Source organism: Pecten maximus, chromosome 15, assembly GCF_902652985.1.
Source record: "Pecten maximus chromosome 15, xPecMax1.1, whole genome shotgun sequence".
Lineage (NCBI taxonomy): Eukaryota > Metazoa > Mollusca > Bivalvia > Pectinida > Pectinidae > Pecten > Pecten maximus.
In genome coordinates this window covers 32,162,462-32,189,997 of record NC_047029.1, presented here as the reverse complement: position 1 = coordinate 32,189,997, position 27,536 = coordinate 32,162,462, and the positions used below count along the sequence as shown (strand labels likewise).

Here is a 27,536-nt window from a genome sequence, read left to right as displayed (position 1 = left end):
ATTGTCTCGAGCTCATTTGCATATTGGAGTGCCAGTACCTATATAGGGGGAGTCGACGTGCAGTAAGGACAGATTCCCAGGCATCAGTAAGCTCTCCACTTGTCTTCCAAATCGCAGCGGTGATTTACCTCTTGGATTAGGCTGCTAGTACCAGTTTACAGGTTAGTACAATGTAATTCACACAGCAAAATACATACTCTGTATTGTGCTTTATCAATATGTTTGCATTTTCAGCTCAGGGATTCTATGTTTCGTTGAAATACTATTTAGCTTTTTTGCTTACACTTTCATCGTTCGCAGTGACTTATTCTAGTTTTCATTTCATGAGGAGTATTCGTTCTAACTTAGCAGAAATATTTTGTAGTGAGTCCTCTGTTATTGAATTATCAATCAAATCCTTTATATATATGTAAATAACGCACTTATTTTTCTATTATAAGGAAATTGTAAGGAAACATAAATATAGTTGTATTTGCTTTAATACTATGATTATCTTGTGTATGATGTAGGATAAAAGCGAATAGAAATCTTAATATTGAGTTTAGATCATAGATCTTGGTAATTTAGAAATAAGATTTATGAATAATATTTTCTTATTTCACTATTTCCGATCGAGAAAGTTAAACGTAAATATCTTATTTGATATAATAATTTAGAAATAGATTAAATCGATTTTAGATATACTACTTACCTGGATATCACGATAATACATATTTGTGTTATTACTTTTAACGAATCGTCCTGAAATATGATTTCGATCATCAGTATGCATGCTTTTTTTGAAACTGTAATCAAAATGTTTTGAATAATTACATCATGTGATATTAGACAGACTTTTTAATATAGGGAAAGCTAGTGATCGTTTTAGCGACATTTTTAGTCTATTTTTTAATCTGTACACATTTCTGATACAAAGTTTTACCCAAATACACATTTAAAAGATTTATCACACATATAAATTGTATATAGCAAATTATAGGTAGCTTCTGATATGTCCAAATGTTATACAGCTATACGTAATCACTGTATGAAATTAAACAATGCATAATATACTTAACAGCATACTAAAAGTTAATGCATTGACATTGCTGAGTGAAATGTAAACCGAAAGAGAAAATATGTGTATTATCGCTCTGATATTCGTCGTTTCTACGACTATTTAAATATTTATGTGAAACAATAGTTATTTCAGCGAATGTGACGTTGTTGCTATGGAAATATTTGACGATATTTTCATGATAATGAATTACAATTATCGTTTGACATATCATCATGTTTATTATTTTCGCCTACAGAAACACCAAACAAAATGAACTCATACATTGCCATCGCCCTCGTGCTTTGCATAGCAGTTGCTCAAGTACAGTCACAAGGTAGGTGTCGCCGAGCATGCGCAATGCTCACTTTGTATAATGGGCGTGGTCTAACTTCTTTATAGCATGCTTATCCTTAGCCTTTAAGACATAGCCAGCAAAGTATATTGAAATATTCGCTAATATTTATCAGCAATATATATTTCATTGTGAAACTACAATAACAAATGTAGCTAATGCATGCATAGAAACCATTATAGTTAAATGTGCAATTACACTGTAGAAGAAAAACCCGAATTAATGTGTGTTTTTGATTACTTCTGATTGATACGAGAATATACATCTGTAATGTTCCATACTTCATAGAAATAATATAGCAGAAACTGCATTTATATCGCATGTTTCTATCTATTGTCATCTCGAATGAATGATTAAGGCAGGCAGAGCGATCTCATGAAAAAAAAACCTGGTGCACATGCATGGATAATTCCTACCTGTAAAGAGTGATGCATTCTGGGAAGGCAGCCGGATTGACAGCGGTAGTTGACAGGCGATAAAGTTACACGGCCACCGCTGACAAAGATTACGATTCCGCTTCTCATAAATGCACACGGTCCCTCTTAATCTGTCAAGTTGACTGACGGCCATCATTATCCAAGAGCCTATATAGGTCATATATCCTGGCAGTTTTGGCCTGCAGGTGGATTCGTGAGTTACAAACCGAGAGAGCACTTTTGGAAGACTTGCAATATAATTCACATTAAATTGTGGTCCTCCTTTTTTCTCAATATTTTTTCATTCAAAAGGAATAAAAAGACACCACTGTACATTAGTGATTTAGTCTTAGTTTAGAAATATTAGATTAAAAGAAAATATATTATCTATATATACATTTTTTTCTTAAATATAAATATTAGACTAAGATTTATATATTTATATAACATATGTAGAAACTATAATCCTTGGAATTTCAAAGTGATATTATATAATAGATTTAGTACGAAAACATATATAATAGTTAGAATAGATTAGCATTCACATTGGATTGTTTATCAAATAAAGGAAAAGACAATGTTACATGAAACTTACGGATAAATGTTTTAATCAGTTTTAATATATCAATCAAATATTTAAATATGTAATTTTATCAAGCATTTTGCATTTCATTTTATTTTTTAAATAAGCTTTGAAACAATTTTTTCCTTCCATAATTTTCGTTAAAATGAAAATAAATTAAAACAAGAAAAGACAAAAACTAGAATGATAAATTGATAACTTGTAGACAAATCACAGGTACAGTAAGGTGTAATAAAAAATTGTCCTGGATGAATTTCAGGGAGCGTAGCTGTACCTAGAAGATATGCTTCAGCAACTTTGTCGGCCGCGCGTGGTCGGGTTCAAGGGTCATCCTCCAGGTTACCTATTGTGATAATGGGGAATGATAATTGGTTGGAGATGATGATGTATCTTCAAATACTAAGAGGCTCACACCAAAGTGCCTATGGTGGCTTCAACATTGCAGATCTGCTGCTGTTTGACACTATAGGAGAGCTATGAAGCCGTGCGCAAAACATATATCGCCTGTTAACCTGTCATGCTTGCAAGATCACCTGACGTGTTATAACTTATCAAAAATGAAAATGTCGCTTTTGTATGGAATTACAGATGTATACAGCTCTCATCAGTTGTAATGTTTAACACAAAATCCACTCAAAAAGTTTTAGTTGATTGCATGTCGCGTTAGGTTGATTCTTCCATCTATATTTATATACATGGTCTTACAGGAGTTTCCATTTCATTTGATATTTATGTGGCGAATTGACATAAGAAGTTCGTGACAAGTTTCATATGAAATTTGAACTCGTGTAGGGTCCGGTTTATCACATAACCAATATTTTCGAAGGCTTGTATGACATCTTAAATATATCTTTGTGACGTCACTCTACATTTTGAACAATGAAGTAGCTATGTCACAACTAGTTATGTGATAAATAGTATATATTGGTTTTATATATATTTCAATATCTTTATTTATTAACTCAATATCATTTTTATATATATCGAACGCATATAGTATGCTTGTTTGTTAATTGACTACTATCTTTGCTATGCATTAGTTGATATATCTATATTATTAACATAACTGCACGTTACATAAGCCTCTTTGCACTCCTTTGCTTTTCATTGTTTGCTTGCTAAAATAGCTCTACAACTTCTCCCCTCAAGGGATAATGAAGTAGGTTTTCGACAAACTCCAGTTAGGTCAATATTAGTTTCCGTATTCGGAAAATTATGTTCCAATAAATAAATGATTCCAGGTACACAGTCGAAGACAGGTGGTAACACACAAACGGCTAGAGCTGCCGCACCCACAGGAGGTCTTTTGGGACGTGGCAGCATGTTGCCACTTATGGCTGCTGGCTCCGGAAGTGACATGATGCAGAACCTGTTCCTTTTCCGTATGCTGTCCCAGGGTCGTCGTGCCGGTGGTGCCATGGGTGGCTTGGAGCCACTTCTCATGAGCAACCTTCTCGGATTAGAGCTCTTCGGAATGTAGACGAAGTTCGTCAGATTTACCGACAATCCTTTGAATGGAGATAATTCATTGTACATCGCGTTATTGACAATCATCCAACTTTGGTGCATGGATAAATGAAAGCGTCATGCGTTCATGTTGTTCGTCCATTAGTCTGTCCATATCATACTTGTACGCATAGTATTTATTCTCATGTGAAGTGTGACTTTTGCTGAGATTCATTGTTGTGTTAAATAAATTCCTTTTCTATCTAACATAAGATGTTTGTCTGCTTTGTAACTGTATATTGTTGCTTGCTTGTACCGTGGATCATATACCTATACTTTAATACATAACCAACTATATACTAACAACGCTTATCAATAGAATTTAGAGGTGTTTTTTAAACTTCTGGTTAACGAAAACAAATACAAATTATATTATGGCAGCTTGAGAAATATCAAATATTAAAACGGACCGTTTAACAGATGAATGCAATAACTTAAAAACTTTTGCTCTAATGAAGAGAAACACAACGCATGCCTGAAGAGATTATTAGAAGATAGATGTCTTAGACAAATATACTAATAACTAACTGTCTTCAAGATAGAGTAATTAAATTAGCATTGACTTCTCTATATTTCGTAAAATTATAACAACTATTGTTAAATGTTTAACATCATAATATGCCGTTTTGCTATAAAATCAATATGAAAGAAAGGTTTAATAATTAACGAATTAAAACTATTTTTATATTTATGTGATACAAAAAACTAAAACTAAATTTATTTGGAAAAAATCCATATGTATTATAAGGAAACACTTGAAAATGTGTTACTTATGTTAAGCATGAAATATTGCTCATGATTGATTTTGAATTTAATATGAACTACTATACTTTTTAACATAAACGTTGGTATTATATTATAAAGAACATTATCATAATAGTACGATTAGAACATTTCTAAATCGCTTTAACAAAATTATTGAATACATTGACGCATGAATCGTATCAAACACCATGCCTCTGCCTACGTCATTGATGTATGTGTACACGTCAATGCTTTGCTTTGCTTATATATATACCTATGCAAATCTGTATCCTGCAGCAACACGATCCGGAACAGCATCACCAGGCAGATCAGGCCAAAATGCTGCTCTCATGGCCGCTTTGTCAAGCATGGGGAGTAGGGGTGGAGGCATGAGCCAAACACTCCCATTGATGGCTATGATGAATGGAAACGACAACATTAGAAACATGCTTTTTTACAACCTTTTAATGAGGGGAGGAAATGGTGGTCGAAGCCCAATGGGGTCTCTTGGAAATTTGATGATGTTTAGCGCCATGGGAGAAGGATTCATGTAAATAATACAAACTTCAAATTGAGTTTATTTGTTGACACCATGTGCTTTGTGCTTTACAACTGAGTATACAAACATTTCTATTTTGCGTTCGTATGTAAATATTGCCTGTACATGTTTGTGTTTGTGCTGTCATAATAAAAAAAATGTTTAAAATGTAACCTATCTCGTACGTCTTGCTTGCTTCCGTCCCTGTTTGTTAAACATTCGCTTCCATAAATACACAGCATTGAATTATATCTATCCCAGTCTTGATTTAAATTTCTACATTTTGAAGATACTTTCAATAAGCTAAGTTACATTAGCATCAAACATTTTCTATCTAACATTCGGATTTTTTTTGTGAATGCTCAGATAAGTATATACAAATATTATATTTGGTGCAAAACTCCATATGACGTTAAAACAATTAATACATACGCAAATAGCTATAAGGTTGCGGCTTCAGCTTTTTTTCTTGTGTAAACATATTTTTTTTTACATATTTTGCGCCTTTTCTTGTCAGCTTGCAACGTATATTACATCATCACACATTTATTTGTTTAAAGCTTTAAAAGTGTTTCATATCATCATTACTATCAAACACACGTTTGCATTTACAAGTTTTGAAAACAATACTGGTTTTATTTACTGTAATCGTTTCACTGCACCGAACTATAATTGGCGTTTGACAAATATGTGTTACCGGCAAGAATCACACTACTCATGACCATCTAACCATTGGATAGAAAGGAGGATGCAGCTGATTATGGAATTGTAGCTTCGTCGGCTGATACAAGCGTATCACGTGCTCTTATTGTGCTCAGGTAAATTAAGAAAGAACTTATGTTTTTCAGACGAATACTTTCATAATCTTCCATTGCATTATAATATGAAGCATGCACAGAGAAATCTATATATCATTTTAATCAAGCTTCATTAATTAATTTCGCTTAAAACTGAATGTCATATATTCGGAAATCATTTTGATGAATATAACATAATCAGCTTAATGTATGACACGTTTACCTTTTTTATGTAACGTTTATGTTTCTTTTAAGGAAGTATTAATCATGACCAACAAAGTTGATTTTAACCACAGAAAAGATTAGGCGACCTTGGCATGTTTTAAAAATTCTGACGTCTCAAACAAGACTATTTCATGACGTAACATACTTAGAATAGTGCATTATTACGTCGAAAAATTGCTTTCAGAAGGTATTTTGGATATTAATTAATTCAAAATAGAAAAAATAACTATGCCTGACGTGAATAACTCTTAAACTTCTTTCAAAGAATGCATTAGATTTTTAAACTCCACATATAAGCTAAAATAACCGTGTTTTTCACAAAATGTTTTTTTTTTCTTTAATTAGATCATTGACAAAAAATCAGACATATTATCAGTACACTAAATAAATTTATCTTATTAGTTGTTAATGATATTGATTTGAAAACAGAAGTCGGTCTAAATAAACTTATATTATAGATACCTGTCCTATTGATAATGTAAAAACAGAAGTCGGTCTAAATCAACTTATATTAAAGATACCTATCCTATTGATAATGTAAAACAGAGGTCGGTCTCAATAAACTTATATTATAGATACCTATCCTATTGATAATGTAAAACAGAATTCGGTCTAAATAAACTTATATTATAGCTACCTATCCTATTGACAATGTAAAACAGAGGTCGGTCTAAATAAACCTATATTATAGATACCTATCCTATTGATAATGTAAAACAGAATTCGGTCTAAATAAACTTATATTATAGATACCTATCCTATTGATAATGTAACACAGAATTCGGTCTAAATAAACTTATATTATAGCTACCTATCCTATTGACAATGTAAAACAGAGGTCGGTCTAAATAAACCTATATTATAGATACCTATCCTATTGATAATGTAAAACAGAATTCGGTCTAAATAAACTTATATTATAGCTACCTATCCTATTGACAATGTAAAACAGAGGTCGGTCTAAATAAACCTATATTATAGATACCTATCCTATTGATAATGTAAAACAGAATTCGGTCTAAATAAACTTATATTATAGATACCTATCCTATTGATAATGTAACACAGAGGTCGGTCTAAATAAACTTATATTATAGATACCTGTCCTATTAATAATGTAAAACAGAATTCGGTCTAAATAAACTTATATTATAGATACCTGTCCTATTAATAATGTAAAACAGAATTCGGTCTAAATAAGCTTATAATATAGATACCTGTCCCATTGATAATGTAAAACAGAATTCGGTCTAAATAAACCTATATTATAGATACCTATCCTATTGATAATGTAAAAACAGAAGTCGATCGAATTAAACTTATATTATAGATACTGTCCTATTGATAACGTAAAACAGAATTCGTTCGAAATAAACCTATATTATAGATACCTATCCTCTTGATAATGTAAAAACAGAAGTCGATTGAAATAAACTTATATTATATATACCTGTCCTATTGATAATGTAAAACAGAAGTTGGTCGAAATAAACTTATATTATAGATACCTATCCTATTGATAATGTAAAACAGACGTCGGTCGAAATAAACTTATATTATAGATACCTATCCTATTGATAATGTAGAACAGAGGTCGGTCTAAGTAAACTTATATTATAGATACCTATCCTATTGATAATGTAAAACAGAAGTCGGTCTAAATAAACTTATATTATATATACCTATCCTATTGATAATGTAAAACAGAGGTCGGTCTAAATAAACTTATACTATTGATACCTGTCCTATGATAATATAAAAACAGAAGTCGGTCTAAATAAACTTATATTATATACACTGTCCTATTGATAATGTAAAACAGAAGTTGGTCTAAATAAACTGATATTATTGATACCTGTCTTATTGATAATGTAAAACAGAAGTCGGTCGAAATAAACTTAGATCATAGATACCTATCCTATTGATAATGTAACACAGAAGTCGTTCTAAGTAAACTTATATTATAGATACCTGTCCTATTGATAATGTAAAAACAGAAGTCGGTCGAAATAAACTTATATTATAGATACCTATCCTATTGATAATGTAAAACAGAGGTCGGTCTAAATAAACTTATATTATATATACCTGTCCTATTGATAATATAAAAACAGAATTCGGTCGAAATAAACTTATATTATAGATACCTATCCTATTCATAATGTAAAACAGACGTCGGTCGAAATAAACTTATATTATTGACACCTATCATATTGATAATGCAAAACAGAAGTCGGTCGAAATAAACTTATATTATAGATACCTGTTCTATTGATAATGAAAAACAGAGGTCGGACTAAGTAAACTTATATTATAGATACCATCCTATTGATAACGTAAAACAGAATTCGGTCTAAATAAACTTATATTATAGATACCTGTCCTATTGATAATGTAAAACAGAAGTCGGTCTAAATAAACTTATACTATAGATACCTGTCCTATTGATAATGTAACACAGAATTCGGTCTAAATAAACCTATCTTATAGATACCTATCCTATTGATAATGTAAAACAGAGGTCGGTCTAAATGAACTTATATTATAAATACCTGTCCCATTGATAATGTAAAACAGAGGTCGGTCTAAATAAACTTATATTTTAGATACTGTCCTTTTGATAATGTAAAACAGAGGTCGGTCTAAATAAACTTATATTATATATACCTGTCCTATTGATAATATAAAAATAGAATTCGGTCTAAATAAACTTATATTATATATACCTGTCCCATTGATAATGTAAAACAGAATTCGGTCTAAATAAACCTATATTATAGATACCTATCCTATTGATAATGTAAAAACAGAAGTCGATCGAATTAAACTTATATTATAGATACTGTCCTATTGATAACGTAAAACAGAATTCGTTCGAAATAAACCTATATTATAGATACCTATCCTCTTGATAATGTAAAAACAGAAGTCGATCGAAATAAACTTATATTATAGATACCTATCCTATTGATAATGTAGAACAGAGGTCGGTCTAAGTAAACTTATATTATAGATACCTATCCTATTGATAATGTAAAACAGAAGTCGGTCTCAATAAACTTATATTATATATACCTATCCTATTGATAATGTAAAACAGAGGTCGGTCTAAATAAACTTATATTATAGATACCTATCCTATTGATAATGTAGAACAGAGGTCGGTCTAAGTAAACTTATATTATAGATACCTATCCTATTGATAATGTAAAACAGAGGTCGGTCTAAATAAACTTATACTATTGATACCTGTCCTATTGATAATGTAAAACAGAAGTCGGTCTCAATAAACTTATATTATATATACCTATCCTATTGATAATGTAAAACAGAGGTCGGTCTAAATAAACTTATACTATTGATACCTGTCCTATGATAATATAAAAACAGAAGTCGGTCTAAATAAACTTATATTATATATACTGTCCTATTGATAATGTAAAACAGAAGTTGGTCTAAATAAACTGATATTATTGATACCTGTCTTATTGATAATGTAAAACAGAGGTCGGTCTAAATAAACTTATATTATAGATACCTATCCTATTGATAATGTAAAACAGAATTCGGTCTAAATAAACTTATATTATAGATACCTATCCTATTGATAATGTAACACAGAAGTCGTTCTAAGTAAACTTATATTATAGATACCTGTCCTATTGATAATGTAAAAACAGAAGTCGGTCGAAATAAACTTATATTATAGATACCTATCCTATTGATAATGTAAAACAGAGGTCGGTCTAAATAAACTTATATTATATATACCTGTCCTATTGATAATATAAAAACAGAATTCGGTCGAAATAAACTTATATTATAGATACCTATCCTATTCATAATGTAAAACAGACGTCGGTCGAAATAAACTTATATTATTGACACCTATCATATTGATAATGCAAAACAGAAGTCGGTCGAAATAAACTTATATTATAGATACCTATCATATTGATAATGTAAAACAGAGGTCGGTCTAAATGAACTTATATTATAGATACCTATCATATTGATAATGTAAAACAGAAGTCCATCGAAATAAACTTATATTATAGATACCTGTTCTATTGATAATGTAAAACAGAGGTCGGTCTAAGTAAACTTATATTATAGATACCTATCCTATTGATAACGTAAAACAGAATTCGGTCTAAATAAACTTATATTATAGATACCTGTCCTATTGATAATGTAAAACAGAAGTCGGTCTAAATAAACTTATATTATAGATACTTGTCCTATTGATAATGTAACACAGAATTCGGTCTAAATAAACTTATATTATAGATACCTATCCTATTGATAATGTAAAACAGAGGTCGGTCTAAATGAACTTATATTATAGATACCTGTCCCATTGATAATGTAAAACAGAGGTCGGTCTAAATAAACTTATATTTTAGATACTGTCCTATTGATAATGTAAAACAGAGGTCGGTCTAAATAAACTTATATTTTAGATACTGTCCTATTGATAATGTAAAACAGAAGTCGGTCTCAATAAACTTATATTATAGATACCTGTCATATTGATAATATAAAAACAGAAGTCGGTCGAAATAAACTTATATTATATATACCTATCCTATTGATAATGTAAAACAGAAGTCGATCGAAATAAACTTATATTATAGATACCTATCCTATTGATAATGTAACACAGAAGTCGGTCTAAATAAACTTATATTATATATACCTGTCCTATTGATAATGTAAAACAGAGGTCGGTCTAAATAAACTTATATTATATATACCTGTCCTATTGATAATGTAAAACAGACGTCGGTCTAAATAAACTTATATTATAGATACCTGTCCTATTGATAATGTAAAACAGAAGTCGGTCTAAATAAACTTATATTATAGATACCTATCCTATTGATAATGTAAAACAGAGGTCGGTCTAAATGAACTTATATTATATATACCTGTCCTATTGATAATATAAAAATAGAATTCGGTCTAAATAAACTTATATTATATATACCTGTCCTATTGATAATATAAAAACAGAATTCGGTCGAAATAAACTTATATTATAGATACCTATCCTATTCATAATGTAAAACAGACGTCGGTCGAAATAAACTTATATTATTGATACCTATCGTATTGATAATGCAAAACAGAAGTCGGTCGAAATAAACTTATATTATAGATACCTATCATATTGATAATGTAAAACAGAGGTCGGTCTAAATAAACTTATATTATAGATACCTATCCTATTGATAATGTAAAACAGAATTCGGTCTAAATAAACTTATATTATAGATACCTATCATATTGATAATGTAAAACAGAGGTCGGTCTAAATAAACTTATATTATAGATACCAATCCTATTGATAATGAAAAAACCGAAGTCGATCGAAATAAACTTATATTATAGATACCAATCCTATTGATAATGAAAAAACCGAAGTCGATCGAAATAAACTTATATTATAGATACCTATCCTATTGATAATGTAAAACAGAAGTCGGTCTAAATAAACTTATATTATAGATACCAATCCTATTGATAATGAAAAAACCGAAGTCGATCGAAATAAACTTATATTATAGATACCTATCCTATTGATAATGTAAAAACAGAATTCGGTCTAAATAAACTTAAAATATATATACCTGTCCTATTGATAATGTAAAACAGAAGTCGGTCTAAATAAACTTATATTATAGATACATATCATATTGATAATGTAAAACAGAAGTCGGTCGAAATAAACTTATATTATAGATACCTATCCTATTGATAATGTAAAACAGAGGTCGGTCTAAATAAACTTATATTATATATACCTGTCCTATTGATAATATAAAAACAGAATTCGGTCGAAATAAACTTATATTATAGATACCTATCCTATTCATAATGTAAAACAGACGTCGGTCGAAATAAACTTATATTATTGACACCTATCATATTGATAATGCAAAACAGAAGTCGGTCGAAATAAACTTATATTATAGATACCTGTTCTATTGATAATGAAAAACAGAGGTCGGACTAAGTAAACTTATATTATAGATACCATCCTATTGATAACGTAAAACAGAATTCGGTCTAAATAAACTTATATTATAGATACCTGTCCTATTGATAATGTAAAACAGAAGTCGGTCTAAATAAACTTATACTATAGATACCTGTCCTATTGATAATGTAACACAGAATTCGGTCTAAATAAACCTATCTTATAGATACCTATCCTATTGATAATGTAAAACAGAGGTCGGTCTAAATGAACTTATATTATAAATACCTGTCCCATTGATAATGTAAAACAGAGGTCGGTCTAAATAAACTTATATTTTAGATACTGTCCTTTTGATAATGTAAAACAGAGGTCGGTCTAAATAAACTTATATTATATATACCTGTCCTATTGATAATATAAAAATAGAATTCGGTCTAAATAAACTTATATTATATATACCTGTCCCATTGATAATGTAAAACAGAATTCGGTCTAAATAAACCTATATTATAGATACCTATCCTATTGATAATGTAAAAACAGAAGTCGATCGAATTAAACTTATATTATAGATACTGTCCTATTGATAACGTAAAACAGAATTCGTTCGAAATAAACCTATATTATAGATACCTATCCTCTTGATAATGTAAAAACAGAAGTCGATCGAAATAAACTTATATTATAGATACCTATCCTATTGATAATGTAGAACAGAGGTCGGTCTAAGTAAACTTATATTATAGATACCTATCCTATTGATAATGTAAAACAGAAGTCGGTCTCAATAAACTTATATTATATATACCTATCCTATTGATAATGTAAAACAGAGGTCGGTCTAAATAAACTTATATTATAGATACCTATCCTATTGATAATGTAGAACAGAGGTCGGTCTAAGTAAACTTATATTATAGATACCTATCCTATTGATAATGTAAAACAGAGGTCGGTCTAAATAAACTTATACTATTGATACCTGTCCTATTGATAATGTAAAACAGAAGTCGGTCTCAATAAACTTATATTATATATACCTATCCTATTGATAATGTAAAACAGAGGTCGGTCTAAATAAACTTATACTATTGATACCTGTCCTATGATAATATAAAAACAGAAGTCGGTCTAAATAAACTTATATTATATATACTGTCCTATTGATAATGTAAAACAGAAGTTGGTCTAAATAAACTGATATTATTGATACCTGTCTTATTGATAATGTAAAACAGAGGTCGGTCTAAATAAACTTATATTATAGATACCTATCCTATTGATAATGTAAAACAGAATTCGGTCTAAATAAACTTATATTATAGATACCTATCCTATTGATAATGTAACACAGAAGTCGTTCTAAGTAAACTTATATTATAGATACCTGTCCTATTGATAATGTAAAAACAGAAGTCGGTCGAAATAAACTTATATTATAGATACCTATCCTATTGATAATGTAAAACAGAGGTCGGTCTAAATAAACTTATATTATATATACCTGTCCTATTGATAATATAAAAACAGAATTCGGTCGAAATAAACTTATATTATAGATACCTATCCTATTCATAATGTAAAACAGACGTCGGTCGAAATAAACTTATATTATTGACACCTATCATATTGATAATGCAAAACAGAAGTCGGTCGAAATAAACTTATATTATAGATACCTATCATATTGATAATGTAAAACAGAGGTCGGTCTAAATGAACTTATATTATAGATACCTATCATATTGATAATGTAAAACAGAAGTCCATCGAAATAAACTTATATTATAGATACCTGTTCTATTGATAATGTAAAACAGAGGTCGGTCTAAGTAAACTTATATTATAGATACCTATCCTATTGATAACGTAAAACAGAATTCGGTCTAAATAAACTTATATTATAGATACCTGTCCTATTGATAATGTAAAACAGAAGTCGGTCTAAATAAACTTATATTATAGATACTTGTCCTATTGATAATGTAACACAGAATTCGGTCTAAATAAACTTATATTATAGATACCTATCCTATTGATAATGTAAAACAGAGGTCGGTCTAAATGAACTTATATTATAGATACCTGTCCCATTGATAATGTAAAACAGAGGTCGGTCTAAATAAACTTATATTTTAGATACTGTCCTATTGATAATGTAAAACAGAGGTCGGTCTAAATAAACTTATATTTTAGATACTGTCCTATTGATAATGTAAAACAGAAGTCGGTCTCAATAAACTTATATTATAGATACCTGTCATATTGATAATATAAAAACAGAAGTCGGTCGAAATAAACTTATATTATATATACCTATCCTATTGATAATGTAAAACAGAAGTCGATCGAAATAAACTTATATTATAGATACCTATCCTATTGATAATGTAAAACAGACGTCGGTCTAAATAAACTTATATTATATATACCTGTCCTATTGATAATGTAAAACAGAGGTCGGTCTAAATAAACTTATATTATATATACCTGTCCTATTGATAATGTAAAACAGACGTCGGTCTAAATAAACTTATATTATAGATACCTGTCCTATTGATAATGTAAAACAGAAGTCGGTCTAAATAAACTTATATTATAGATACCTATCCTATTGATAATGTAAAACAGAGGTCGGTCTAAATGAACTTATATTATATATACCTGTCCTATTGATAATATAAAAATAGAATTCGGTCTAAATAAACTTATATTATATATACCTGTCCTATTGATAATATAAAAACAGAATTCGGTCGAAATAAACTTATATTATAGATACCTATCCTATTCATAATGTAAAACAGACGTCGGTCGAAATAAACTTATATTATTGATACCTATCGTATTGATAATGCAAAACAGAAGTCGGTCGAAATAAACTTATATTATAGATACCTATCATATTGATAATGTAAAACAGAGGTCGGTCTAAATAAACTTATATTATAGATACCTATCCTATTGATAATGTAAAACAGAATTCGGTCTAAATAAACTTATATTATAGATACCTATCATATTGATAATGTAAAACAGAGGTCGGTCTAAATAAACTTATATTATAGATACCTATCCTATTGATAATGAAAAAACCGAAGTCGATCGAAATAAACTTATATTATAGATACCAATCCTATTGATAATGAAAAAACCGAAGTCGATCGAAATAAACTTATATTATAGATACCTATCCTATTGATAATGTAAAACAGAAGTCGGTCTAAATAAACTTATATTATAGATACCAATCCTATTGATAATGAAAAAACCGAAGTCGATCGAAATAAACTTATATTATAGATACCTATCCTATTGATAATGTAAAAACAGAATTCGGTCTAAATAAACTTAAAATATATATACCTGTCCTATTGATAATGTAAAACAGAAGTCGGTCTAAATAAACTTATATTATAGATACATATCATATTGATAATGTAAAACAGAAGTCAGTCGAAATAAACTTATATTATAGATACCTATCATATTGATAATGTAAAACAGAAGTTGGTCGAAATAAACTTATATTATAGATACCTATCCTATTGATAATGTAAAACAGAATTCGGTCTAAATAAACTTATATTATATATACCTGTCCTATTGATAATGTAAAACAGAGGTCGGTCTAAATAAACTTATATTATAGATACCTATCCTATTGATAATGTAAAACAGAATTCGGTCTAAATAAACCTATATTATAGATACCTATCCTATTGATAATGTAAAAACAGAATTCGGTCTAAATAAACTTAAAATATATATACCTGTCCTATTGATAATGTAAAACAGAAGTCGGTCTAAATAAACTTATATTATAGATACATATCATATTGATAATGTAAAACAGAAGTCAGTCGAAATAAACTTATATTATAGATACCTATCATATTGATAATGTAAAACAGAAGTTGGTCGAAATAAACTTATATTATAGATACCTATCCTATTGATAATGTAAAACAGAGGTCGGTCTAAATAAACGTATATTATAGATACCTGTCCTATTGATAATGTAAAACAGGTTAAAATAAATTAAATCAGTAGTCTATGTAAACGTTTGTCTTATCCAACGTGTTGGATAGAATTGAACTGTTTTCTGCAGGCCTAATTTACATCAAGTCATTAAGTTATTACATTTGTAATCAAAAGTGACTATTTCCTATGTATTGCAATATCTCATATGTTTACCTGATTAAACATGACAGTTAACGATAAGTTTGTTTTCCCCTATGCAAAATAGCATACATCACATTAAATTGTCATGAATCAAACCAAGGTTTAGTGAGAAAATAATCATTGTCATTTATGTCTTCAGAATAGCCTAGACTCCTTTTATTGTGACGTTAAATATCAGCATTTCATTATCAGATTTTTGCAGGAGACGCTCTGTCCATCTATTCACTTGAAAGAAAAAACTATAATGTACTCGTATCATATCTCAAATTTAGGAAAGATATAAATGATATATTAATTAAACATAAGCTTTATTCACTGTCACACTAAAGTGTGCTCTTGAAAAAGTGTTCAAATAAATAACCATTTTCCCCAGAAGACTTTAAATGCAATGTGGAATACATTGGAACATCGTCGGGCATCAGGTTATTAACCCAATCGGATCAAAATAAAAAATAGGAAAAATACAGACAAAAAATTCATGAATACAATCTGATATTGCCATTTTTTAAAAATCCATGTCGCTTCAAATTGCATTGCATATGTTATATCGCTCATTGAAGATTTTATATATTAAACAAGACAAATCAGCTAAAAAAGGCCGGAAAACAATCAAATATGAGAATTCGCAACGTGCATTTGGCCACAACTCTGGCAAAAATGGAATTTTGATCCGGAGATATAACTTAAACTTCAATATACTGTGATAATGCAACTTACCAAGTATGGATTAGGAGAGGAAAGCGGTTGCAAAAATATGACGGAAAACGGTTCAATATGATAATTTTCTATTTACAAAAAGCCATAACTCCAACAAAAATTGAAATAATAACACGGGGGGTTAGCTGTCTTATGCATTCTATTTTAATCCAGTTTATATGACAAAAATATTGCGACAATACAATTATACTGAGATAAGAAGATGCGGTCGGAAACTCGAGATGAATTTTCTTCCGAACGATTGAAAATCCCGCGGGATTTCCACTTGTATTGACGTGATTCGATGAAGTTTAGAAGCGCGCTGGTTTTCATCCTCCGGTAAGTAGCAATGTTTCCTGATTTTATACCATTTTTTATCGATACTTGAATTTTACTTTAAATTTGAAGAAGAGCAAAACTGTTTCGATGCGTGTTGACAGAACATAGACTTTAAAATGTTCAAACAAAACCATTCTTTCAAATTTTCAAAATAAAAATTTAAGTGTCTACCGGGAGATATTGCTACCATATTTTAAAGTTCAGTTTTTATTTCAAAATTTCGCGACCATTTCGAGCGTGTTTCCCGGTAAACTTATTACTTTTCAAAACAACATATCATCGTGTATCCGCTGGTATCATATACTATAAGCATGATCTAATACAAGACAAAGTAATATGTTAAATTCCATCTATGACTTTTTGAGATGTTTTCTTTCGATTTCTAAAACTTTATTCGTAAAGAAAGAATTCAGAATGCAAGCGTCATTAGCTCACATTGTCATAATTTATTAAAACAGATATTGACCTCTATATACTTCAAGAGAAAAGTCAAATGTCAAGGTCATGAAGATGTAAACGAAATGACTATCCCTATTCGTATTTTCATATGTAAAAATCATTTGCGAAAGTAATTAGTCATTTAAGACAGTATGCTACGATTTGAAATAATCTTTAATTGATACTCTTTAAGTTTTACTTGACCACAACATAAAATCATGGTATCTATTAAATTTAATCATTAAATTAAACAAGAAAGTTAGAAACGTTCCAACATACTCAAGAAAGATATCGATATATATTTGCGTGTACAAATAACAAAAGCGCAAATTGACTATGAATCCTCTAACTATTTTGCGTGTCTTTACAAGGAGAGAAAATTGTGAATAAACAAAAATATGTAGTATTTTTTGTTGTTACAGCTATCAGTACAAGAACAATCGAAACTACGGGTTATAAAAACAATAAATATTGGTTATGTTGAGCATATCTAGCTATATTCGGCGTAATATTTCAATTAAAACTGAATCAAAACGTCATGTTTTATGCAATGAGTTGGTGTTAGGAATTAAATTATATCGAAAACTTTCTCTTTATATATCCGATCGTTTATAGTTACTAATGGTCATTATTCATGCAATGTTGTATCCTCGCTTTCAAATTCAATATTTCCCGTTACAGCTGCTGTTGGTAAGACGCCACAATCTGCAGCTGGAATGTTTGATCTGATGAATATGATGAAGAATCGTGGAGGCAAAGTAATGCCGACGGCGATGCCTGGTCCAAACATGCTGTTTTCACCCCGTCCAAAGATGGGTACTCTTCCATTCATCATGAAGATGAGAATGCTGGACGCCATGGGCATTGAAAATCCTATCTTAATGATGAATTTAATGGGGGGAAATATGGGAGGATTTGGAGCAATGAGTAGCATGGGATCCCTGCCAAGAGGATTAGGAGGAATGATGGGCGGTATGCCCGGAAGAATGCCAATGTCTATGATTGGAGGAGCAAGCAGAGGAGCAGGGGGCAACTTCATGAACAAAATGCTCCAGATGAGGATGCTGGCAAATATGGACCTAGTGTGATCGTTTTAATCTATTTCATTATAACTTTCTTCAAATTCTAAAATATTAGAAACAGGCGATATATATGTATATATATATATATTTGTAAGCAGAATGCAACAAAGGACTTATTGCGAGATATTTTCATTCTCATATATTTAGGTTTTGTCTGTATAGAAAACAGAAACTTATAGGTATGTAAATACGCGAGATATCGAATCGGTGACTTTCGCTACTTATAAATCAATTATCAGACATCGCTTTGATGGGTTTCTTACAAAAAGCTATTTTGAGAATGACAATGAATAAAAAATAGTCATTATGTTGTTGTTTTCCTATTGTGTTTAGCTCACTAGTCCTCAACGATGTCGTGAATATATATTTGATATACTACGGTGTACGCTGGCGGTTTTTACGCATGCTAATACTTTTTAACTATTCCTCGATTTCGTCATAAGATTACACAAGGACGGTCGTGAAAACTGTGGCATCCGTGTTACACCTTTCATTTCAAGTTGCGATGATAAACAATCGTCACTGAAAAATAAAAAGGAGATCGCCCACTTCCTGCTTCATCACGGTGAATCATATAATGCAATACGTACATAACTGCATAGTTTTTCTTCCTATTTGTGGAATATTCATCCTGACGAATCGTTTATCCTCATAAGTGAACGAATCCCTCAGAAAGCTTATATTTAGTATATTAATGTTCGCAGCTTGATACTGACATTAGATAGATATATAGGCATTGGCTATAACTAGGCCTTTAATTGGGCTTATATCGTGTGTGTCTTTTGCGCAAACCCCGTAAGGCGCTTCTTATTATAAAACCGCAGAATGCCGCATACCCAACAGGTTCGTTTGTATTATTTTCTTTACCCTATTTACCTTAGTCCCCTTGAAATAATATCGTTGAAATAAATATGTCATTTTTATATAAAAAAAAAAGCTTTGATATAAATTCGAAAATTCCACTCATTATAAGCAATATTAATAATATGTTTTATCATTTGACCAGACGAAGACCACCGGACTATATTTATAAGAAGTCGTTTTTGTCAACAAAAGCACTTCCGTTAACACTACGATATTTTTCTCTACATTTTCGAAATAAATATCCCCACCTAACCTGATGGGATATGCGGCAAAATAAAAGTTAGATTAGGATGTATGACAAATATTTAGTGTCTTTCATCAATGGCATGTTGATAATGTTTGCAGTTTTATTAATCCATTTCTAGCTAACTATTGTGGAAATAGGTTTGATTTAACCATTTTCAGTTATTCATTTGAGCGATAAATGTGTAATCCCTAACATGAATCAATCTTTATTATTACACTGTATAACTGATAAAAAAACTTGCTTGTCCAAGAATATCCCATATAAATTGAGCTGTGACATCATTTTCTGATAAATACATATGTTTCATATCTCATATCAAATAACATTATACTCATAAGCATGTACATATATAGCTCTATCGAATAACATGCATTCTTCATCTCATGGTACACTATTTTCTAATTTTTAAATAAATGCATTATTAACAAATATCTTGCCATACACACTTATTCAGATTGCTTCCTGCATCCCACCATGCTCCGTCTTTCTTCAGGTTATATCCAGCCCGGACAACGGCCTTACAACAACTACAATGGCTTTGGGACTTCATTGAATAACCCAATGTTAATGTCGGGAAATTTTAATCTGCGAGATTACATGCTAATGAACCTGATTGCGGGAAAATAAAATGAGGTAAATTAACTATTGGCAATGCGTGAAAATACAAATGCAAACTAATGTATTTTTTCTGTCAAATGAAGGCATTGCTTTTTTACATTAAAAAGGAAAATATGTATAAATGTAATGTTTCTTTAATATTTTGGGATATAGTAGGGTTTCCGTTTCTCGTACTTACGTATTATAATAAACAGCTTCCATTCTACAAATATCAACATATCCATTTTCTTTTAGTCATCTCCTCGACTTCAGTTAAGCATATGCGCTATCTGTTATATAGTTTATATATAGTATCAAACCCATTTATAAACTGAAAAAAACTATTTGATATTTCATCATTATCTTCAGGCATGAGGACGTTCGCAAGTGAACCGCGTCTAAGAAGAAGTGATCCGCCAACTTCCAGTATTTAGGCATATCTGACTAATCATAGATTATATAGCGTTTGTCGCCAAAGCTTGAAAAAAATGTGAATTGTTAATCTTGTTTGGTACAAGATTTGATGTCATGCCGATGAAATATAGGGAATGTATGTCTATATCGTTACAAATAGATATCTCCTGAAATGTTTTTGGAAGTTAGATCTTAGGTGATTTCATTAAATTCATTTGTTTGAAATGTTTTTCATCGCATGACCTAACTATGTATAAAAACAACACTCTGAATGAGTTGATTTAATACAATATAACCATGAAAGAAAGGAACATAAGTAAAGCATACTATCTTTAAATTCTGAAATGTTTTCATGAATTTTTTTGGTTAAGCACTGATTTCAGTTAGATATAAACCATTCAATCTGTAATGCGTTCACGTTGAAAATAATAAATATTTCTCTAACGTTAATCATACAATGCAGTAAGAGCCACGCTATTATTTTTGGAAACATAATCATAAAATAGAATTACTTAACATGTTCGGTGCAGTGACAAATATTGATATATTTCTATGATTAGTTGGTGTAAGTGTAGTTAGGCTTATCCCAAATGGTAATGTCACTTTTCTAATAAATGTGTGCTTATTTAGCATATATCTTACGTGTGTTTATGTTTTGTTTATTTCATAATCAGCAAACAATCCATACTTGATTATGCTGTTCGTGAGTTTAGGTTCACTCTAAAATATCGTACACAATTTGCATGCATACCCCATAATGTATTTGTGTATTTTTTCGCAATTTGACGGTTAAATGTAAATATTGAGTGCAATTGTATACTTTTTGATCCACCATATGCCTGAATTGTAATATATATCGCATGGCTGTGCAAACATTATAATTATATAAACTACCGTTATATATGCCATATTGCATCACCACAATAATCACATCAGGACAGACGCGCGTCTTTTCGAAACGCGTGGGATGAAGAGCCTGCTCATACTGATTGAATTGAGGTAAAAGCAATTAACCACTTTTTTTTTTGAAATTTACAACGTTTGATGTTTTTATAACAATGTACATAGCATGTGCCATTCATGCCTATTTTTAACATAATGCATGTTGCAATTGAATAACAACATATTATCTCCCCAGCTGAGAATGTAACTAGACTTCCGCCAATAAGTGTTTGGAATCATTGAGTTTTGATATTGAATTGCCATTATTTTTACATATGCATTAATATTAAATGTTTAACTGTCAGATTATCAATTTAAAAGTTATCTGAAATCAATATTCAAAACGACACATTTCACGAGCTTCAGTGCTTTGAATTGACCACGACGAGAAGATAAATGAAACTAGTTTAATATCTTATTTTTGAAATTAAATATGAATGAAAGATGGAGATTAAAAGTAAGTTTCTCTTTTAAGTTTTCCCTAATCACCTGATATATAAAAATGATTTATTTAGGAGAGTTAGCAAATGCATTCGTTATCACGGAAAATGACAACGATAATTTATTTATATAAATAAAACGATAACGATGTCAGATGTTTGGACAAGAAGAAGAGCTCGTGACCATTATTATTAGAAGTTGCGATTTGAGATGCAAAATTCTTTGTAACCGAAAGAAATACATTTCTATCATATTACGGTCTTACATTTTCCTAGTATTCGATATATAGTTGACCATCAACAATCCATTGTTTCAGATAACATCAGAGAGAGTCAATGGCCTTTGTAATAGATTTCATAATTAATCTTTGTCACAGTTGTGTAACAATTGTTCATTTCATGCTTTTTTTTCTTTTAAAAAGGAGCCCCTGGTCAGGGCGGAATAATGAAACCAGCAGCCACTTCTCCGACCATGGGTAACACTGGTGCTGTACCCACACGATCTAATCCTCTCATGGGAGGTATGGCTCCCTTTCTGATGATGAGCGGCAACGATATGATGAGGGATATGATGAGATGGAACATGATGATGAGGGGCATGGGTCCAATGATGGGAGGTAATGCCATGCAAAGGTGGATGTACTTGAATGCTCTTACCGGAAACGATATGGGATTCGGAATGTTTTGGTAAGTTAAAAATATTGTTGATAAAGCAATATCAAGTTGTATCTTGAGTTCTTAAATTGATACGAAACTGGGCAACCAAATGAATGACGTCATGACGTTTTAACGAAGCAAACATTTTCTCAAAACTATGTCTACCTTTATCATCGGTTTTAAAATGTGTGCTCTGATTTTTCCTCAAAATCGCAAAAGAGGTGTATCATGATTTCTGACTTTTGTCCTTTTGATTTTATCGGAAAGTTTGCCCGTGTACTGGTTTCTGGATTGTTCCATTAATCCTACATGTATATTACATTGTGTAGAATTATAAGTACAAATGTATATATATATTTCATCATATCATATTATAATAAAGACAAATGTTTTTTATAAAAAAATACCACGCATATCAATATTATGTTTTCTTCTTTCTTTTTTAAAAGATTCCACTTCCATGGACACCAAGCATCCAAATATGATTTGGTCTTCACCTAGGACGGTTTTTCGGTTTCATTTGTTCTGTCCAACAGTTCGAATGACCCTCTTTAATGCAGGTTGCGGTAACAACACAAGCGACATTCCATAAGACAATTCATTCTTTCCTTAACCATTATGTTTTCAATTTGTCTTACACACAAATGTTTTTGTTTGTTAAGCTATTTCGTTCAAGGAAAACAACACGTGTCTTTATAAATTGTTATCTTAGATTGTGAATACGCGCATGACTCCGAACTTGTTCTGATGAACTGATATTCATATTCTATAAGGCATGTTTTGTGATATACCTCACCCATATAAGAGATTTCATTTCGTTAATCACTAGAAACTGTTTAAAAATGATACTCTTTGCTCTTAAACATAAATTTAGAGATAAAATTAAAAAATGAACTAATAGAAATATTGCAGAAAAATGATATTCAACGAAACATTTAAATGTATAAATTTGAAATTCAGCATGCATGTGCAAATATCTTTTGTTCTTTTGTGATTTTCTGGTGTGATGTTGTTTTCACCTATAAATAATATCAATTTCATATGTTTTCTTAAGTTTGTCTTCTCTAATAAAATCTCTTCTAAATATTTATTTTTGTCGTTATTGGTTTCTGAATGAGTTTTTGCTGTTGATTGTGATTCCTATATGAATATTTAATGTATCAAAAGAGATACAAATTGGGCATATATTTGATATATATATGTACGTTTTAGTTTTACAACAAAAGTAACGAACATATTTCTCTCAGTTCCATAAATAGCCCAGCAGACTCGACCAAGACGCAACAAAAGATGACAAGAAAGGTCAAACCACAAATATTCTCAGGAAAACACTACTTAATATCTATATAGATACTTTACATATCTTATCATTAGTGATGTTTGCCGAGCGAGGACGATACTTTATAGTAAGAGTGACCTCTTTATAGATCCCAGGATATTGAAACGCAAATTCACTGCAGAGATCAAATTTGTGAGTAAGTGGATTTCACCAACCTGGGGTCAAAGTTTAGGCCACCATCATCCTTTAACAATTGTTCATTTGTTCATTTCATGTTTTTTTCTCTTTTAGTTATCACTAGTGCTGTACGCACACGACCTTTCGCTCTGGGAGGTATGCTTCCCATGATGATGATGAGGATGGGCCGCGGCGGCGGCGGCGATATGATGGGGAATATGCTGAGATGGAACATGATGCCGGGGGGCGCGGGTCAAATGATGGGAGGTATGGACATGCAAAGGTTTATGATGATGAATGCTCTTTCCGGAAACGATATGGGATTCGGAATGTTTTGGTAAGTTAAAAATATTGTCGATAAAGCAATATCAAGTTGTATCTTGAGTTCTAAAATTGATACGAAACTGAAAAACCAAATGAATGACGTCATGACGTTTTAACGAAGCAAAAATTTTCTCAAAACTATGTCTACCTTTATCATCGGTTTTAAAATGTGTGCTTTGATTTTCCCTCAAAATCGCAAAAGAGGTGTATCATGATTTCTGACTTTTGTCCTTTTGATTTTATCGGAAAGTTTGTCCGTGTACTGGTTTCTGGATTGTTCCATTAATCCTACATGTATATTACATTGTGTAGAATTATAAGTACAGATGTATATATATATCTCATCATATCATATTATAATAAAGACAAATGTTTTTTATAAAAAAAAAACCCACGCATATCAACATTATGTTTTCTTCTTTTTTTTTTTAAAGATTCCACTTCCATGGACATCAAGCATCCAAATATGATTTGGTCTTCACCTAGTACGGTGTTTCGGTTTCATTTGTTCTGTCCAACAGTTCGAGTGACCCTCTTTAATGCAGGTTGCGGTAACAACACAAGCGACATTCCATAAGAATGTCGCTTGTGTCATAATACTCTTTGCTCTTAAACATAAATTTAGAGATAAAATTAAAAGATGAACTAATAGAAATATTGCAGAAAAATGATATTCAACGAAACATTTAAATGTATAAATTTGAAATTCAGCATGCATGTGCAAATATCTTTTGTTCTTTTGTAATTTTCTGGTGTGATGTTGTTTTCACCTATAAATAATATCAATTTCCTATGTTTTCATAAGTTTGTCTTCTCTAATAAAATCTCTTCTAAATATTTATTTTTGTCGTTATTTGTTTCTGAATGAGTTTTTGCTGTTGATTGTGATTCCTATATGAATATTTAATGTATCAAAAGAGATACAAATGGGGCATATATTTGATATATATATGTACGTTTTAGTTTTACAACAAAAGAAACGAACATATTTTTCTCAGTTCCATAAATAGCCCAGTAGACTCGACCAAGACGCAACAAAAGATGACAAGATACGTCAAACCACAAATATTCTCAGGAAAACACTACTTAATATCTATATAGATACTTTACATATCTTATCATTAGTGATGTTTGCAGAGCGAGGACGATACTTTATAGTAAGAGTGACCTCTTTATAGATCCCAGGATATTGAAACGCAAATTCACTGCAGAGATCAAATTTGTGAGTAAGTGGATTTCACCAACCTGGGGTCAAAGTTTAGGCCACCATCATCCTTTGTACGAGTAAAAGTTCACTAGCAGATCCTTTTTCGGACGAAGAATTTTGTTGATAGCCTTAATAAAAAACGCCTATGTCCAAACACCGCTTATCGAAAATCTTATCCCCAAAAAGATTGCAAAATTTGTGTAACAGTTGTTCATTTCATATTTTTTTCTCTTTTAGTTATCACTAGTGCTGTATCCACACGACCTCTCGCTCTCAGGGGAAGTTTGCTTCCCTTGATGATGATGGGCGGCGGCGGCGGCGATATGATGGGGGATATGATGAGATGGAACATGATGATGAGGGGCATGGGTCAAATGGGAAGTAATCCCATGCAAAGGTTTATGATGATGGATGCTCTTACAGGAATGTTTTAGTAAGTTAAAAATATTGTCGATAAAGCAAAAACCAAGTTGTATCTTGAGTTCTAAAATTGATACGAAACTGAGCAACCAAATGAATGACGTCACGACGTTTTAACGAAGCAAACATTTTCTCAAAACTATGTCTACCTTTATCATCGGTTTTAAAATGTGTGCTTTGATTTTTCCTCAAAATCGCAAAAGAGGTGTATCATGATTTCTGACTTTTGTCCTTTTGATTTGATCGGAAAGTTTGCCCGTGTACTGGTTTCTGGATTGTTCGATTAATCCTACATGTATATTACATTGTGTAGAATTATAAGTACAAATGTATATATATATTTCATCATATCATATTATAATAAAGACAAATGGTTTTTATAAAAAAAAACACGCATATCAATATTATGTTTTCTTCTTTCTTTTTTTAAAGATTCCACTTCCATGGACACCAAGCATCCAAATATGATTTGGTCTTCACCTAGGACGGTGTTTCGGTTTCATTTGTTCTGTCCAACAGTTCGAGTGACCCTCTTTAATGCAGGTTGCGGTAACAACACATGCTTGTGTCATGATACTCTTTGCTCTTAAACATAAATTTAGAGATAAAATTAAAAGATGAACTAATAGAAATATTGCAGAAAAATGATATTCAACGAAACATTTAAATGTATAAATTTGAAATTCAGCATGCATGTGCAAATATCTTTTGTTCTTTTGTAATTTTCTGGTGTGATGTTGTTTTCACCTATAAATAATATCAATTTCCTATGTTTTCTTAAGTTTGTCTTCTCTAATAAAACCTCTTCTAAATATTTATTTTTGTCGTTATTTGTTTCTGAATGAGTTTTTGCTGTTGATTGTGATTCCTATATGAATATTTAATGTATCAAAAGAGATACAAATTGGGCATATATTTGATATATATATGTACGTTTTAGTTTTACAACAAAAGAAACGAACATATTTTTCTAAGTTCCATAAATAGCCCAGCAGACTCGACCAAGACGCAACAAAAGATGACAAGATATGTCAAACCACAA

At 30.7% G+C, this 27,536-nt stretch overlaps 1 protein-coding gene and 1 long non-coding RNA gene across 6 annotated transcripts; both read left to right on the top strand.

Moving 5' to 3' along the window:
* Positions 1 to 27: 27 nt before the first annotated feature.
* LOC117343445 lies at positions 28 to 27,308 on the top strand. Of its 5 annotated transcripts, none has more exons than XM_033905795.1 (4): positions 28 to 161; positions 1,296 to 1,373; positions 22,853 to 23,117; positions 26,927 to 27,308. In XM_033905795.1, coding segments are annotated over exons 2-4 (330 nt in total). In that variant the 5' UTR covers positions 28 to 161; positions 1,296 to 1,309; the 3' UTR covers positions 26,928 to 27,308. The 5 variants fall into 5 exon arrangements, with proteins under 5 accessions (XP_033761686.1, XP_033761685.1, XP_033761684.1 ...); XM_033905794.1 differs by lacking the exon at positions 26,927 to 27,308 and adding an exon at positions 25,302 to 25,704; XM_033905793.1 differs by lacking the exon at positions 26,927 to 27,308 and adding an exon at positions 23,537 to 24,171.
* On the top strand, positions 16,887 to 21,689 carry LOC117343446. The gene is made up of 2 exons (XR_004536016.1): positions 16,887 to 20,670; positions 21,004 to 21,689. It is a non-coding gene; the product is annotated as an uncharacterized LOC117343446 (long non-coding RNA).
* Positions 27,309 to 27,536: the final 228 nt, after the last annotated feature.